The sequence below is a fragment of the Amborella trichopoda genome, chromosome 2 (assembly GCF_054954075.1).
Source record: "Amborella trichopoda isolate Santa Cruz 75 chromosome 2, AtrichopodaSantaCruz75HAP2 v2.0, whole genome shotgun sequence".
Classification (NCBI taxonomy): domain Eukaryota; kingdom Viridiplantae; phylum Streptophyta; class Magnoliopsida; order Amborellales; family Amborellaceae; genus Amborella; species Amborella trichopoda.
In genome coordinates this window covers 7,200,902-7,218,551 of record NC_142337.1, presented here as the reverse complement: position 1 = coordinate 7,218,551, position 17,650 = coordinate 7,200,902, and the positions used below count along the sequence as shown (strand labels likewise).

The following is a 17,650-nucleotide window of genomic DNA, read 5'->3' as shown; positions in this document are numbered from 1 at the left end:
CGCAGATCAAGTCATTTCTCTTATTTTGATTATTTTGAGCAGGGTTGTTATTTTGGTATCTATTTTTATTTTTCATCTTAGGACAATTACATGTGTTGTGCCCAATTTCCTTATAATGAAAACAGATCTTCTCGACCTTATTTTTTTATTTTTAAATTTTCTCCCTTTTCCCTTATACCTATTATTTTTTTGATAATTGAAAGGTTTCATAGGGATCTGAGAAGATGAACTTTGTGCAAAGTGAAGCTCATTTGACTTCTTCCTCATTATTCTCTCATCTTCAATACTGAGATGCATGAGAAGATTTAACAAGGTTATCCCTTGTACATAATGGTTCAATGCAATTTTAATATCTGTCTGCAAATCGATTTTCATATCTATCTAGGAAATTTTAAGCTTAAAAAATAATGTAAATCGAGCAGATCTCCAGACACTAAGAAATGGACGGTCGCGATAATATCTTCCAAGATGCATTATTTTCAAGACTTGAAATCCTTTTTGCTCACATCTATCTATCTTGAGCTTGAGATGATTAATTAGTGTGTTTTTTGGCATCACAATAGTTTTCCCCAATTAGTTATAAGGTTGATACTTTATATAAACTTTTTTTCTTATTATAAAACTATGCCTTATAAAATTTTAAATATTAAGGAGATTATTTTGTCCTAAAACTATGTATGTTTTATGACCTCTTTCATGGAATTTTAAATAAGATGTGTAATATTGAGCTCTGGCGTTCCCACTAACACCACCCTACAAGCACCTTCAAAAACAACTAACAGTACCCTACCAACACTTTCAAAAAAAAACTAACTCCTAAACTATTTGATGAAATGGTTAGGTCTTACCCAGGAAAAAAAAAACCTCTTCTCATCCCAACTGCTAGTTGCTCCTCACAAGAACTTGATCAAGTTTTCTTTTCTTTTCCTTTTTTTTGGTAATTTAGCCCATGAAAATAACATTATTGATGAAGAAAACCTTTTACATCATCACACCAACTACAGGTAACGAAAATTGAAACTAACGATTAAAAGGAAATGCAAAAGAAAACTAAGACAAGCATAAATTCCCCTTGAATGAGCCTACGCCCATTTAGCCATGATAGACATGCCACCAGCCCCTAGCAAAACTGCAGCATAAGCTATGGCTTGTAGCTTGGGACTATTTTGAAACCTTGACCCCATGAAATCAGTAGCCAAGAGATCCACCAAGGCCATGTAGTTAAGAAGCCCAGCTGAAGCTGCATTTAACACTCCCACAACAATAAGAGCTGTTGGGCTGTTTTCACTATACACATTGGACAAAAAAATCCCCAATGCTATTCCAAAAGGAGTTGTTACTGAGAAGAAGAACACCATGATAGACTTAGTCAAGATCTTGTACTCAGCCTGAAATCCAATTTTCCATCACATTTAAGTGCCATAATATTGTTGCTGGTAAATATATATGCATAAATGTATGTAAAACAAGAAAATTTTGATGCAACAAAGAAACAATTGAGAATATAAACTTTAATGTTTACCTCATAAAATGCTCCCCTACAGCATACTGTCATACACCCTCATGTGAAAGAGCTATTATAGGAAGAGTTGTGTAATTTGAAATTTTGGGATCCACCCAAGAATACTAAACTTCACAGCCCTTCAAATTACAAAAGTTCCAGATAGAGAGAGTTGTGAAGGGTGGATTTATTAATTTTGTTGTCTATTTTATAAAAAAATTTATTCTTGTGGGGCAAATTTGTAAATATTACTACAAGACAGTAGGTTTTTTTTTCATCTCCATAAAGGGTAAGGGCACTCTACAAATAAAGTTTCAGGACACTAACTTCCAAAATGCCGTTGTACTTTTGTGAAAATTTCAAAATTATCATTGCTTAATGGTAAAGTTATCTATTTAAACAATTTTTTAATTAAAAAATAATGATTGTTTTGATAAATACACCGATCACAACCCCTTCTAACTTGAACCTTTGTATTTTGAGGGGTTGTTATTTCCAGACAAACCCTATATATATATATATATATATATATATATATATATATATATATCGAACTCTTAAAAACTTAGGTATGACTCTACAAGAAATAGGCAGTTCATTCTTAGAATGTTAATCTTTCAGACACACAAAAGAAATTTGAAAAATTCTCCCCGAAGGTTTTATTGAAAATATTAGAAAACATTGGGAAAACAACAAATATTTCCTAGTTTTAACCTTATGACATTGAATGAATAAAAAGAAGACATATAGAAAGACTTTAAAGTGTATAAGCAAATCCAGTCTACGAATGTATTCCAATTATCAACGAATTCTTAAGATTTCAAGTGAAATTTATTATTATTATTATTATCATTATTGTTATTGTTATTGTTATTGTTGTTGTTATTGTTATTGTTATTGTCGCCGAAGAATTATTTTAGACTGTTAGTTTCAATTATTTTAGATAGACCATCTATTTGCATCCATGTTTCAAATTGATGCTTTACACATTAAGACCGCATATCTTAGAAATGTGGTCCAACCCACATGAAACAATTTTCCAATATATAAACAAATGAAAGCATTTTGTATGTGCCTGAATAAAATATAACATAGAATGGAGACGATAGATAATGTTTAAAGACTCTTAATTAAATTTACCAAAAGATTTCGTACTCCAGCGAGTGCATACTATCTATTTACTCTCTCAAGCAGCCAATCAATGAGTATTATTAGGACCCCAAGATTTTTAATATGTAGACTCATCATCCTCTAGACTAACCTCAAAAAAAATCCTCTTTCAAATCTTACTCTCAATGTGCCAGGCAAAAAATTATGTCACAATTTTGAACAAAGCATCCAATTTTTAGAGGGTAAGATCTAGTATCGAAGAACTCAAAATCCAGTTCTTTTTAAAAATAGTTATTTATTGATACTTAGATGGATTCAATGGTCTCATATTAGGTATTTTAACTGAGGGAGGAACTGTATAATATAGTGCTCCCATTGGGGCAAAGTATATGCACTCTTCTTTGTTCGGAAATACCCATCTAGTGCCTCTAAATTGGATCCCAAAAAATTTAGATGCAGAAAATACTTCGTAGATCTTTATGTGAAGTAGTAAGTGCATGGGAGCACAAAAATTTTTTTTGAAGAACTTTGAACTTAGTCAATAATATAATCATAACCACCTGATTTGAAATCCGACAGATCAGAATAATTATGATCTTTTTATACCAAAAGTAAATAGTCTATTTTTATCCTTTTCTTATTTTCTTTATGTTTCTTATCAGCTGCTTTCTTTTATTCGAATTGAATCTCTCTCTCTAACACCTATATGCTCTTATTACCGCTCTCTAGTTCGTCATTTCCTTCATTGAAGCTCCTCTATTTTTTTTCTTTTTATTTAGTTAGTTAAGTGATCGGAGACGTAGCGCTATGGTAGTTTTGCTTTCTTAACTAGTCAAACCTTGCCTGTAACTTTTAGCTTTCTGACTGATTTGTTAGCATCGTTATAGTATTTATCATAAGCTTAGACTAAAATTTGTCCAGTATGACTCTAGAGATACTAGGTAAGGACACAGAAGTTATAGTTGAATAGTTTTAATGTATCGATATAATAATTATAACTCATAATTTTATAATATTTTATGTTTACATATCTGATTTTTTCATTCTGTTTATTTTTTTTTTCGGACTATTTTTTCATTCTATTTATTTTATTTTTTTTGTCAAGTTCGAAATATTCACGGTTCTCTAACTTAAGCCATTTTTGGCAATAGTATTTTTTTCCTGTTCTTTTTTCCTCTATTTTTTGACACAAAATCGATTTATTACCGATGTTCTAATTTGCCGATATATTGTTATTCTCCAACTTGCTAACTATGGTATGAATACAACTTAGTTTGGGTTCGATACCAAGTCCATCCATGACAATAGGAGATCCAGTCCAGGTTGGGATCTAAGTTGACCAGATCAAGACCAGACCACATTTTTGTAGAAACGAAATTCAGGTACGGTTCGTGGTTGAACCAACCCAGATTTAAATCTAATCCCTGACCCAAAGTGCCAAGTCCAGTCATGGTTCAGATCCATTAGGGCCTTAAACAGGGTCAGGTTTGGGGCAACTGTTTCCACCCCAACCCCTATAATATCTGACCTACTAAAATACATGACATAGATGCCTGACACATGGAGAGAGAGAGAGAGAGAGAGAGAGAGAGAGAGAGAGAGAGAGAGAGAGAGAGAGAGGATTCTGCCTGGAGTATGGAGCCACCAAGACCCATTCCTTCAAAGAGTTGATGGAAGCAAAGCGCAGCCACCAAGGGCCTTATGGTGCAAGGATTCATAGAGGCTCCCAATGACAGCCCAATCACCACCGAATGGACCACGATCCCCAATTCTAATACCTGACATACATACCATGGCATTTTATGAGATCAGCATAAACCCGTGTGCAATTCAGTTATAGAAAAAATATTAAAGAAATGATCAAAATATGCATTTTGAAGTTTGAGTTTGGTCAATGGAATAAATGCAGCAATCCAATTTCACATCCAATGGTTAAGATTAATACATGCAGCCATCCAATTTCACATCCAATGGTTAAGATTAATGGTTACGATCTTGTATCGAAGGTAAATGGTCTCATTGTATACAATCCTTTTTAAATATTCTAACTCACGGATATGTACTCATGGTCATGTGTCTTTTGTCTTTAAATTTCAATCATGATTGCAAGCATGTTATTCCCTTAACTTGTAGTTCCAAAAAAAAATGTTTTGAAAAATGTTGTCTTAAATCATTTACTTTTTGGCTTGCAGATAAATATAAAAAAAAACAATATTGGGATTTAAGATGGGATACAAAAATTTTTAGCTGTGAGATGTTTAGACAGTTGAATTTGAAGGCATCTATAATTCTCCCTAATTTTAACCTCTTTGTATGAAAGATAACTAGCCTCGTAGTATACAATCCCATTCCTAAATTAACTAAAATAATATGAATAAATATTTTTCAAAAATTAAATACATCTCTCATAGGTGCCTTGATCAATTTCCTCAAATATTGATAATTACTAATAAACTAGTCATGGCTAAGCAAATAAAAGATTTTACTATGGCAAAATACCTCATCAGTCCTTGGGCAGACCACTATGTAGTGGTCCGCCTACGCCATTTAAGAGGCCGCTGGGGTATTTATTTTACCCCAAAGTTGGAATAAACAGCCTCCTTTGTCCTAAGCAAATAAAAGATCTTACTCAGTCCTTAGGCAGACCACTATGTAGTGGTCCGCCCACGCCATTTAAGTGGGCCCTGGGTTATTTATTTTGCCCCTATGTGGGAATAAACACCCTCCTTGACCTGCTGAAGAAGTCAATGAAATATCACCCTCCTTGTCCTCAAATGACAGGTACTCATGGTCATGGGTTTTTTGTCTTTAAATTTCAATCATGATTGCAAGCATGTTATTTGCTTAACTCGTAGTTTCAAAAAAAATGTTTTGGGAAATTTTTTCTTAAATCATTTCCTTTTTGTCCTGAGAATAAATATAAAAAAAAATAGTATTGAAATTTAGGATGGAATACAAAAAATTTTGGCGGTGTGATGTTTAAAAAGTTGAATTTGAGGGCATCTATAATTTTCCATAATTCTAACCTATTTATATGAAAGATAACTAGCCTTGTAGTATACAATCCCATTCCTAAATTAACTAAAATAATATGAATAAATATTTTTCAGAAATTACATATATCTCTCATGCGTGCTTTGATAAATTTCCTGAAATATTGATAATTACTAACGAGCTAGTCATGGCTAAGCAAATAAAAGATTTTACTATGGGAAAATATCTCATCTGTCCTTGGGCAGACCACTATGTAGTGGTCCGCCTACGCCATTTAAGGGGCCTCTGGGGTATTTATTTTGCCCCAAAGTTGGAATAGACACCCTCCTTTGCCCTAAGCAAATGAAAGATCTTACTATGAGAGAATATCTCGTCAGTCCTTGGGCAGACCACTAGGTGGTGGTCCGCCTGCGCCATCTAAGGGGGCCCTGGGTTATTTATTTTGCCCCAAGTTGAAATAAACACCCTCCTTGGCCTGATGAAGAAGTCAATGAAATATTTCAAAGAAAAAAAAAAAGAGAAAAAAAAAAAAAAACTTCAAAATTTGACTGGGTAGATATAAGCTGTTTATTTTGACTGACTAGATCTAGTCCTTTACAAAATCATTTTTTTTATAATGGTGATGAGGCAATATACTATATCTTAGGTACTTGATTCAACATTATTTTCTTTTTCAAAGCATACCTCATGTTCTCCCCATTTTCTATCGATTCTTATCCAAATTTCATGATCTTTTTCTCCAATACCAAGAGATTGAGTTGTCCAGATTTTAGTGGATGCTGTTGTGGCCCTCACCCCCCCCCCCCCCCCCCCCCCCCACAATATTTTTCCTTTACTACAATATTATAAGGACCGATATATTTCAAGAAATCCCACTCTCCTATTTATATATGGGATTTTATATAATGAGACCAGTTACCTCTATTACAAGGAGGTCACAATTACATATAACCATTCGGTATGAAATTTGATAGCTTGAGTGTCTCAAAAAGTTTGAAAAAATTTCTTTTGAATTTTAATCTTGGTCAATAGAATAAATACATACCATCCAATTTCATATCCAATAGTCAAAAATAATTGTGACTACCTTACACCAAATGTAAATAGTCTCATTCTATACTTTTCCTTTATATACCTACCAAACTTAAACATAACAAAGAAATGTGCAATATCTGTCCATAACTTCATACATACATACACAATGACAATTAAGTGATTATTTGGGAAAAAAAAAATTTCCCTTTTTTTTTGTAAATCAATGAGGATTACAGGCCTCTGCCTTAAAGTGATTATTTGGAGAAAAAAAGAAAAATTCTTTTTTGCCTTTATTTTTTAATGAATCAATCCAGATGACTGGCCTCTATGTATACAAAGCAGTCACTCATCTTAGTACTACTCTAGTGGAGACACGCCTAACATTGAAATTCAGATGGGACCCGGTAGTAATGAAAATAATGGTGTCAAATATTGGTGTGAGTGCTTAAATTGGGATAAATAATAGTGTGCTAACGACTCTCCACATGCACTCTTGCATGTAAGCGTCCAATGTGCCATGCGGATCATTGTCAAAAGCTTTCATCCCTGGCGTGTCGTGTGTTACCAGGTTTCTCATCTTTTCCCCTCCATCTTCATTGTTTAATTGGTTAGCGCTCCACGTAGAGGCCCTCTCCCCCATTTAATCGAAAAAAATTTTATTACATGGAGTACTTCAATGTGTGACTCGGGCTTGGACTCGGTAGTCAGATTCGGTGTTCAAAATTAGTGATACGAATTTTATATTACGAGGATAATCTAATCTTTTAACAACTTCTCGAATTCGAGATGAGATTATGAGTTGGTTCGGTAATAACTTATAAATAACCATGTTCACGTAGGAAACAATTAAGAGGTAGGCGTCAAACATGAAATATTGAAAGGAAAACCAACCTGAGCAATGACTCGATACCGAAGCAAGGCAGTTGCAGGGTCATCCTTGAGCTCAAAGCCATGACCATGACTATGGCCTATAGGGCTCATCTCAGTGTCGGTGCCAAGTGGATTAACGATCCCTTTCTTTTTGTCATTCATCCGGCGATAGAAACTGGTAGCGAAAGACTCCACCATGAGTGTAAACACAGCCGAGAGCATGGCGATGAACGTGGTGAAAGGAAACTTTTGCCAAGGATTTTCCGGCAGACAGCTGGAGGTCAGATTATTAAAGGAATCAGGGAGAACATGCATGTATCCTGTAGCAAGTATGACCCCCGCCGCAAAGGCCTTGACAACATAAAAGGCATCCCGATCAGGATTCAGAGCAGGCAACGATCGTGTTATCAATGGCAAACAAACACCTATCATGCTGCTTATCAAAATCGCAGCTATCGCCACTAGTTTCAAACGCAGAGCCGACGTTTTGTTGTAACAATCACCGGTCTCACGTTCGCATTCTCCTGAACCTAGGGTTTGGACCAAGAACGAAGAGAAAGCTAAGAAGAATACTAAAACACAGAGCTTTGGTTCAGAGAGCCTGAGACCCATTTCCTCAATTAAGAATATCTCTTTACAAGTACTCTCAAGAGGTACTTGCTTTGTACGCTTTGGTCATACGCCCTCTATTAATATATAGGCTCACTCTCCAGCTGCCCTTTATTTAAATCAACGGCCAAGATAGAGGGTCATCTCTCGTTATGTGAGATGGGTCCACATCTACAAGATCTAGACCGCCCATTTGGTTTAGGGTTCGAGACGTGATCGAATTGTACTTTTGGGTGTCAGCATGCTCCTCGCCGTTGACGTTTGCATATGGGGAATGAAAATTGACGGCTGCGATGTATTGAATATTTTATGGAGAATTGTGGGCCGTTGCATCAAATATGCGCTTCTTCTAAGTGCTTGACTTCGCAATAGGGCGGCGTGTGTCCTAAACGAGGCCAGCATGAGATGAAACACGACAAACACATTCCCTACACAAACAAAATGGGTAGATCAATGGTCCTTAGAGTGCCACGTGTAGCTGGTTCTTGGAATTGGATCTGAAGTCCAGTTAAGCCCCCCCTCTTTCCAAGATTTTTTTTGTTTTTAGGTTCCTTGTCGTTTGTTTTGTTCGTTTATCTTTAGCCATTAGATGTAAAATTCGAAGATTGTGCTATTAACTATTAGATTCAAGACGAGAAGTTTTTATTGAACTAAAACAACACACTTCTAGCTATTGGATTTCAACTTTTTTGAGGAGCTTAGTTTCATAAAATATTTATTTATTAAATATGGATACAAAATCAAATTTTGGTTTGGATCAATTTAGGGAAGAAGTCATCAATTTAGATGAGAAATTTATCCAAACTTGGTGGTTCTCAATTTAGATAAGGAATTTATTTTTCTTACATATTGTTGTAGATCTCTATTACAAAGTGCCCTAATAGGGTTGGAATTTACCCGGACCCGACCTGAAACATGACTACCCGACCTGGTGCGGGTCCAGGTATGGGTCCAAGAGTTGGACCCAGCAGGTTGGGTCTGCAGGTTGGGTCTGGATCTAGATGGACCCACCCCAAACCCGACATATTATATGATATTTTTTTTATATAAAAATTATAAAGGTTATTGTAGTAATATATACATACTCTTAATCTTACCATGTAGAATGAATTTTGCCTAAAATGAAATGTTTATTATATTTTTATTTTTTAAGAGTTCTTTTCATTAATTAAGGAGCTTCTTTCTTTAATTTTGCCAAAATTACTCTCCAATTCTAGATATTGGGATGTTAAAGCATCCACAACACGTGGACGTCTGAAGGGTGCATAAGAATTTGGCAAATATTTCGCACATATTTACAATTTGTACTTATTCACTTAATGTTTTCATTAAAAGATGATAATTTATTCTCCATTCATGAAAACTTAAAGGACAAAGTTTATACAAGGTTGGAACCTTAAAATGTAGAATTAGAGTTGCGCCTCAAAAATCCATTGAAAAAGGTTTTTGTAGTGTTGAAAAATCTCTAATTGATCATCTCGACATCGAGATTAATGAATATTAAAGAAAAAAATTAAGTTCCAAAAGTAGTGCATCTTGCAACACATTATCTAGACCGTCCATTTTCAAGATTTTCATATGTTCATAGATCTACTTGATTTTAACCATTTTTAGAGTTTAAAATTTTATACTTAGATACGAAAATCGATTTTCAAATAATCCAACAATTTACACCAAAATTATATGTTATTATAAAATTTGGAGGTGCTCCTTAATTGGATTGTTTAAGGTTACAACCTTATATAAACCAAACCCAAACTTAAATGTGTTGTTTGACCGATCACTTTGTTCCAACTTGTATCTTCCATCTGTATTACTTTTCAATTTCTTTGGTTGTGCTATCTATTTGGGCTCGAACTTTGAATTGAAAAAATATGTCCGAACTTTGATTCTCTTAAATGTCATGTCTTTGAAATTTTTTAAGGGTGCCATTTGTATAGAGCCTAGGCCCTAAACAAATAAATTAGAGCCTACCTTCATAATGTCAAGAAATATGGTTTTAATGCTGAAAATCTTTGTGATAGCCTTAAAATATATTTTTATCGTTATTTATAAAGCTTAAAGCTTCAAAAATAGTATAGATCGATATATCTATGAAAATCTTGAAAATTGACGGTTCAAAAATGCGTTACGAAATACATTATTTCCAAAAACTTGAAATCCATTTTTTTATCCCTTATCCACGCATCTTGATGTCGAGATGGTCAATTTGAAGATATTTGAGCATCAAAACAACCGTTCCTACTGAAATTTTTGAGGCAGGTTCTAATTTGACTGTTTAGAGCCTCCGCTCTATATAAACTTTTCCCTTTTTTTAAAGAACTTAAAGATACAAGAAAAATCATAAACTACAAAGATTTATAAGATCTTGCCTTTGGAGGTTCTGCAAAAGTCCTCATCTAGTAGCAATTAAATAATAATTTAGAACGTGGCAAAACTAAAACTACTAGGTTTATTTACCAACTTGTGATGTGCTATCATTCCAACCCAATGCCCCTGATTTTTATTAAAAATACATAAATATCGTTAGCAACTCATCGTTGGGAGCGTGATGTATCATGTTGTTGACCTTTGGGAAAAAAAAATCATATGCCTAAAGATTTTCTACTCATGTGGGAGTATAGTATCCATGTGCTCCCTCTAGTAAAACTTACCCAAGAGTATCTTTTAAATCCCAAATTTGAGGATGTGATCTCTAGAAAACCACAACCAACCTCAAAGAAAAAAAAAGCTAACTCTCACTCTTTCTGCGCCTAAAAAGAATGGCATCATAAGATTCCAACAGAACTTTTAAATTTTTGGAGGGAATTATCTAGATGTTCGAAAACTCAAAATCTAAATATTTTAAATATTTGAAAATAACCATCTAGTTATAATTAGATGGATCCAAAATTTCAAAAAAAAAATTCCAACTAAGTGTTTTGCTCGAGTGAGTAAATGCATAGTATGCGCCATCGGAAGCATAGTATATTTATCATTCCACACAATAATACATCTGATATCAACCATTGTAGACAACGAGTGATGGAGATGATCCGTCAAAATCATCGCATACCCTCTCAAATTATGCGAATATTATTGTGGCTTTATTGTTTTAATTAATCTTAATAATTTGCGTGCGGATTGTATGGAACCGAGGCTCTAAACAATCAAAATAAAGCACACCTTCAAATAGTATTGAGAAATGTGGTTTCAATACTGGAAATCTTTGGTATAGCCTTCAAATATATTTTCATCTTTATTATGAAATTTAAAGATTCAAAGATAGTGTAGATCGAGCAGATCCATGAAAACTTGAAAATCTTGAAAATTGATGGGCCAAAAATGCATTACAAGATGCACCTATTTCCAAAACTTTAAATCCATTTTTTTCTCATGTCCATGCATCTTGATTTCGAAATGATCAATTTTAGGATATTTGGGCATCAAAACAACCTCTTCAAGTAAAAATTTTGAAGTGGGCTCTAATTTGATTGTTTATAGCCTTGTACTTATATTAGCCTTTTCTTTGTTAATATGTTAGAATAAAAGGGAATGATTTCATGCAACGGTTGTATAGTAATATAATGCAACCATCTTCAAAAACTATGTTAGAGACATTTGTTTGACACAAATATTTAAATATACACTCTTTTCATTCTGAAAAACAATAAAAAAAAAGAAAATTTTGAAAAAATGCTCTAGAAAGTTTTCATTCTAGCCTAATTAATATAAGCTATCCATTTTATTGAGATGGTTAGATATAGGCCTCATAATCATTTTTTTATTCCCAAAATTTTTATATAGCATTATCACTATTAAATTAATAATGCTAAAAAAGAAAAAAGAGATTTTGAATTTGTTAAGGCTTAGATCTTGAAATTCACCAAATGAATGATCGAGGTTCATTGTTGGATGGTTACTAATTTTGACCATATCTAGAGTACAAATTGAAATTTTTTTTTTTATAGAATTGATTACGAGGATGAAGAGAATATGTGTGCAAAATTTGGGATCATAAAAATGCCAAAAATATGGTTTTCTAGATGTATAGTTGCATTATACTAATATACAACTGTTGTATTGGATCATTTATACAATAAAATCCTTTATTTTTATCATAATGAGGTCATAATTACTCCTACTCATTAAATATCAAATTGGATGGCTCGGGCTAGTAACGAAATCCGACAATTTTTTTAAAACAATTTAAGTCTTTTTAGTGACAATCTTACAAATATAACTCACGCAAGCTATCAGATTTGACTCCATATAGTAATAAGTAATTGCGCCCTCGTATATCAAAGATAAATAGTCTCATTGTATACCATTCATTTTCTTAATTATTTATTTTCTTAAGGTTGGTGTGTGTCGCAATCGAATTCCAACTTGTACTTGAGATGACGAGCACCCGGTAACGTCGCACTTAGAAGTCAAAGTTACATGGTCAATCGAATCTCCAACTTGTACTAAAGTAAAAACTACATCTTCGAGTGCTTATGAGAATCTAAATTTGTGACACGTAACTTCTTCAAATTTTAAAAAATAAAGGAGAGAACTTATAGAATGTCTCAACTTTATACTCTATGAGTAAGGTACACCTAAAAACTCCTTTAGCATGGGTTGTTACTATGCCGAAATTCTCAAAACAATCATCTCGACTTCGAAATTTATTGACATAATAAAAAAAAGGTAGTTTTAATACTAAAAAAAATTCATATTCTAATGTATTATCTGGCTTGTCCAATTTTAAGATTTTCAAGTGTTTATAAATCTATCTGATTGTCATCATTTATGGAACTTTAAATCTTATAATTAGGGACAACAATATATTTTCTGCATAATTTTGAGTCACACCCTAATTCAATAGTATAAGGTTGAAACCTAATACAAACCTCACCCAAAAAAAATTTATATGCATTTCATGTGTCTCAAAAAAAAAAAAAAAGGGAATCTCTCTCTCGCTAAATAAATTAAATATATTCTATATGTGCCTAAAACATGCTCCTCTCCCTCTCTCTCTCTTCGGAAAAATACTCATCTTACGATTTTAAAGTGGATAGCAACATTTTATATCCAATACTTCGAGAATCATTTACCTAATGAGCGAGTCCACAATGTAGTCCCACCACAACATGCCATACATCTAGAAAGAAAAAGAGGTTATGTTGAAACCAAAAGGTACTCTACTTCCTTCGGAGTATATTGTTTGTCTACTCCCTTGGGAGTATATTGTTCGCTCACTCCCCCGTGATACACTGCACCGAGGACCCCATATTTTCGGGATGTAACCGCTTTAACAAATAAACTAACCTCAATAAAACAAAACAAAAAAATTCTAATTACACCATCTAAACACTTTAAAAAAGTAATGTCTAAAGATTGAATAGAAACCCTCCATTTTTATAGGGTTAGATCTAAGCGTTACAAAACTCAACTTTAAATTATTTTTTTTTGAGAATAGTCATCTGCTAATTCTAAGGTGGTTACCAAAATTTCATATTAAAAAAATCCTCCCAAATTGGTCACCTAACTGAGGAAGTAGAACTAGACTATGCTTCTGAGGGAGCATTGTAGAATTTGCAATAAAAGAAATAGTGATGAGAGAAAAATATCGATAAGATATATACGTTATTCGGCAATAGTGCCTACATCCACGGTGGGTAAATCAGTATCTTATTCATAGAGATTACTCTAGTTTACCAAAGATATATAGAGTTACAACTTTTGCCTTTTAGGAAACAAACCTCATTACAATAATAATCCCACAAAATAAGACACTCAATATACAAGATAATAAACTCAATATATGGTTTTTATAACTTTCAACACTCCCCATCAAGTTGGTACATAGATATCAATGGAGCCCAACTTGGATAGTGTCAGATAGAACTTTGTCTTTGCAATAACTTTCATAAACATGTTTGCAAGTTGGTCTTCACTTCGAACATAAAGAGTACGAATAATTTTTTACTGGACCTTTTCTCTCACAAAGTGACAATCAACTAGTATGTGTTTAGTTCTTTCATGAAAAATTGGATTGGAGGTTATATGCATAGATGGTTGATTATCATATAACATCTTCATTTGATTGACCGTTGGGAACCCATATCTCGAAGTAGGTATTTTAGCTACATCAATTCACTTGTAGTTGAAGCCATAGCTCTGTATTCAGCCTCTACACTGGATCAAAAAATTAAATTTTGTTTATTGCTTTTCCAAGTAACTAAGTTTCATCTGACCAATGTACAATAGCCGGTAGTTGACCTCTTGTCAATTGGACTACCTCCCCAATCAACATCAGAATAACCAATAATATTAGTGTGACCATTCGGTTTCAACCAAACACCTCTGTCGGGTGACAACTTAAGATATCTGAGAATCCTAACGACAGCTTCCATATGATACGATCTCGGAGAATGCATAAATTAGCTCACAAGACTAACCACATACATTATTTATGATCGTATCACAGTCAAGTAAATCAATCTGCCCAAAAGTCTTTAAAAGCGGCTCACATTTTCAAAAGGTTTTTCATGTGTTAAATTAAGCTTGCAATTAATATCAACATGATTGTCAATGGGTTTGACTCCTAGTTTCCCAGTTTCTTTCAATAGATCTAATACATATTTCCTTTGACAAATGAAGAGTCTTTTTTTTTGTTAATGTGCTACTCCAATGCCAAGAAAATACTTAAGCTGACCAAGGTCTTTGATGTCAAATTTCTTATGAATATAATTTTAATGTTATATGATTATTTTTTATCATCACTTGTAACGATAATATTATCAACATAAATGAGTACAATTGTTGTACCTGAAGTCCCATTTTTTACAAACATCGAAGAATCAACAAAACTTGTAAGAAACCCGACACTCATTAAAGCTTAACTGACTTTGGCATACCATGCACGAGGTAATTGTTCAAGTCCATACAAAGCCTTCTTTAATTTACATATAAGACGTTTCTCATTTTCTTTAGAATGCCTTTGAGGAAGACTCGTGTAGACTTCTTCTTCAAGGTCACCATGTAAGAAGGCATTTTTAACATCCATCTGATGCAGAGAGCACACACAATTAACTGCGATAGACAAAAGAATACAAACAATATCCATCTTGGTAACTAGTGCAAAAGTCTCTTTATATTCGACTCCATAAGTTTGAGTAAATCCTTTGGCTACTAACTTGACCTTATATCTCTCAACTGGCCCATCACTATTATATTTGATTTTATAAACCCATCTACATCCAACTACTTTCTTCCCTTTAAGTAGCTTGACAATATCCCAAGTATGGTTCTTGTCAAGTGCTTGAACTTATTCTTTCATGGCCTTCCTCAGCACAGGTTGAGAAATAGCATTTTGAAAATTGGTTGGCTCATAATTATTAGAAATAGAAGAGATATTTTCATAGGTAATATAATTTTGAACATGATCAGAAACTACATGGTAAGTACAAAAATCTTGAAGTCTAGATGAAGATTGTGAGGTATGTGAAGACCTGCGTAAGGGGGGATCAAGTGGGGCCACAACCACGGCGGAATCTTTTTCTTCTAAACCAATTTGGTGAGTTTCAGATGTATCTTCAGCTTAGGATTGATCATCATGACTTATTCAGGGAGTGTTGGACATATCACTAGTGCTAATATCAGGCAAGGACAAATGACCTCTTGAACACTTCCCTTGAGTCAAATTTTCCAAACCACTCTCCAATATGTTATGGAAATAAGACTTTGTTTTAACAAATTGAACATATTTGGAAATATGTATTTTTCTGGTTATGGGATCATAACATTTGTATCCCTTTTGAGTAGAGGAGTATCCAAGAATGATACATCTACTGGAACGTTTATCAAGTTTATCTCGATTGTGCCCAGCCACATGAACATAAGACACAAATCCAAATACTCGTAACTGAGATAAATCAATTTTTCTATTTTTCAAAATTTCAAGGGGAGATTTATCTTTAAGAATTTTGCTTGGAAGTCTGTTAATCAAATAGCAAGAAGTTAAAACAGCTTTAGACCAATAAATTTTTAGAACATGCATCTAAAACATCAAAGACATTGTAGCTTCTAAAAGGTGTTTGTTTTTCCTTTCAGCAACTCCATTATATTGAGGTGTTCCAACACACGATGTTTGATGTATAATATCAAGATTTAATAAATGCTCATAAAAAGCTTTGTTCACATACTCTGTGTCATTATCAGTCCACAGAATTTTAATCTTCCCATTGTATTGGGTGAAAATCAGTTTGAAAAATTCTTTGAACATTGGGAAAACTTACGTTTTTTATTTCAATAAATATACCCAAATAGCACGAGAACAATTATCAATAAAAGTAAAAAAATATTTAAAGTTGGTATAAGAATCAACTGGGGCTGGTCCCCAGACATCAGAATGTATCAAATAAAAGGGTTCTTTTGAAATATGCAAAGAAGACTGAAAATGAAGTCTTGCTTGTTTTTAAAACTTACAGACTCCACAAAATGAGAGTACAAAGATAGAGAGAGCATCAAAAATTTTCAAACTTTATCTAAGGGGTGTCCAAATCTCCAATGCCATAATTTTTTAATATCGAAATTATCTTAACTGGCAACCAAAGTCTTATTCTCATGTTTGAATAAATATAGCCCATGGGATAGTCTTCTTTCACCAATCTTCCTCCCCGTAGCTTAGTCTTGGAAAGTCACAAAGTTGGGAGAAAAAGAAATATAATAATTCATGCTCTAAGTAATTTTACTAATAGACATCAAGTTAGAAGAAAATGGTGGCATAAAAATAACTTCTGAGTTTGGTGACTTGGAGAAGAAATTGTTCGTACCAACACTATGGACAGGAATCAAAGAACTATCAACAATAAACACAGGGTTCATATTTTCATTATTTTTTAAGTTAGATAGACACTGCAAATTACCAGTCATATGATCTGTGGCCCCTGAGTCTATTATCCAAGAAAAAGTATTATAGGAAGTTGTGAGAGCATCCCTTCCCCATCACGATAATTGTTAGAGTCTCTACCACCATGACTATTTTAGGCCTTTTTGTTTCATATTTCTCACAATTAGCAACCAGAAAAAATTTCTCAACACTTTTTTCAGAGGTTTTGAAAGCAAGATTCATGATTTTCTTCCTAGTTATGTGTCCATGTTTAGATTTTCTAAAGAGATAACGAGAAACAACTTCCAACCAGACAAGATAATTAAGTTCATTCAAAGGAACAATAATAAGTTTCATACTGGAGTGATTTTCTAAATCAGCCATTACGAAGAAATAAAGAGAACCATAAAACTAACTTGATTAGAGGCAAAAGACGACAAATAATAAAACATGTCGCTACCAATCGAAGATCCCAAAGAGCATTATTGTTTTTCTCTCTAGAAGACACCAATATACATCCAACGGTCTGTGGGTGCTAAGAATCGTGGCTGCGTGCAAGATTTGAGTAGAGTGTCCGTGAAAAAATTTCAAAAGGGATCGTCTTGGTGTTTCTCTTTGCTGCATGCAAAAATCTATTGCACCCTTTGCTGTGTGCAAAAGAAAAACAATTCCTC

At 33.6% G+C, this 17,650-nt stretch overlaps 2 protein-coding genes across 2 annotated transcripts in view; one reads left to right on the top strand and one right to left on the bottom strand.

Moving 5' to 3' along the window:
- Positions 1-17,650, top strand: part of LOC18443195 (organic cation/carnitine transporter 2) — an 84,177-nt gene that overhangs the window by 36,915 nt on the left and 29,612 nt on the right. The window lies entirely within an intron of this gene.
- Positions 904-8,178, bottom strand: LOC18443194 (fe(2+) transport protein 1). The gene is made up of 3 exons (XM_006853386.4): positions 7,532-8,178; positions 4,240-4,389; positions 904-1,388 (listed from the first exon to the last, which is right to left on the bottom strand). Exons 1-3 carry the CDS (start codon positions 8,120-8,122, stop codon positions 1,083-1,085), a joined length of 1,047 nt encoding a protein of 348 aa, XP_006853448.1. The 5' UTR covers positions 8,123-8,178; the 3' UTR covers positions 904-1,082.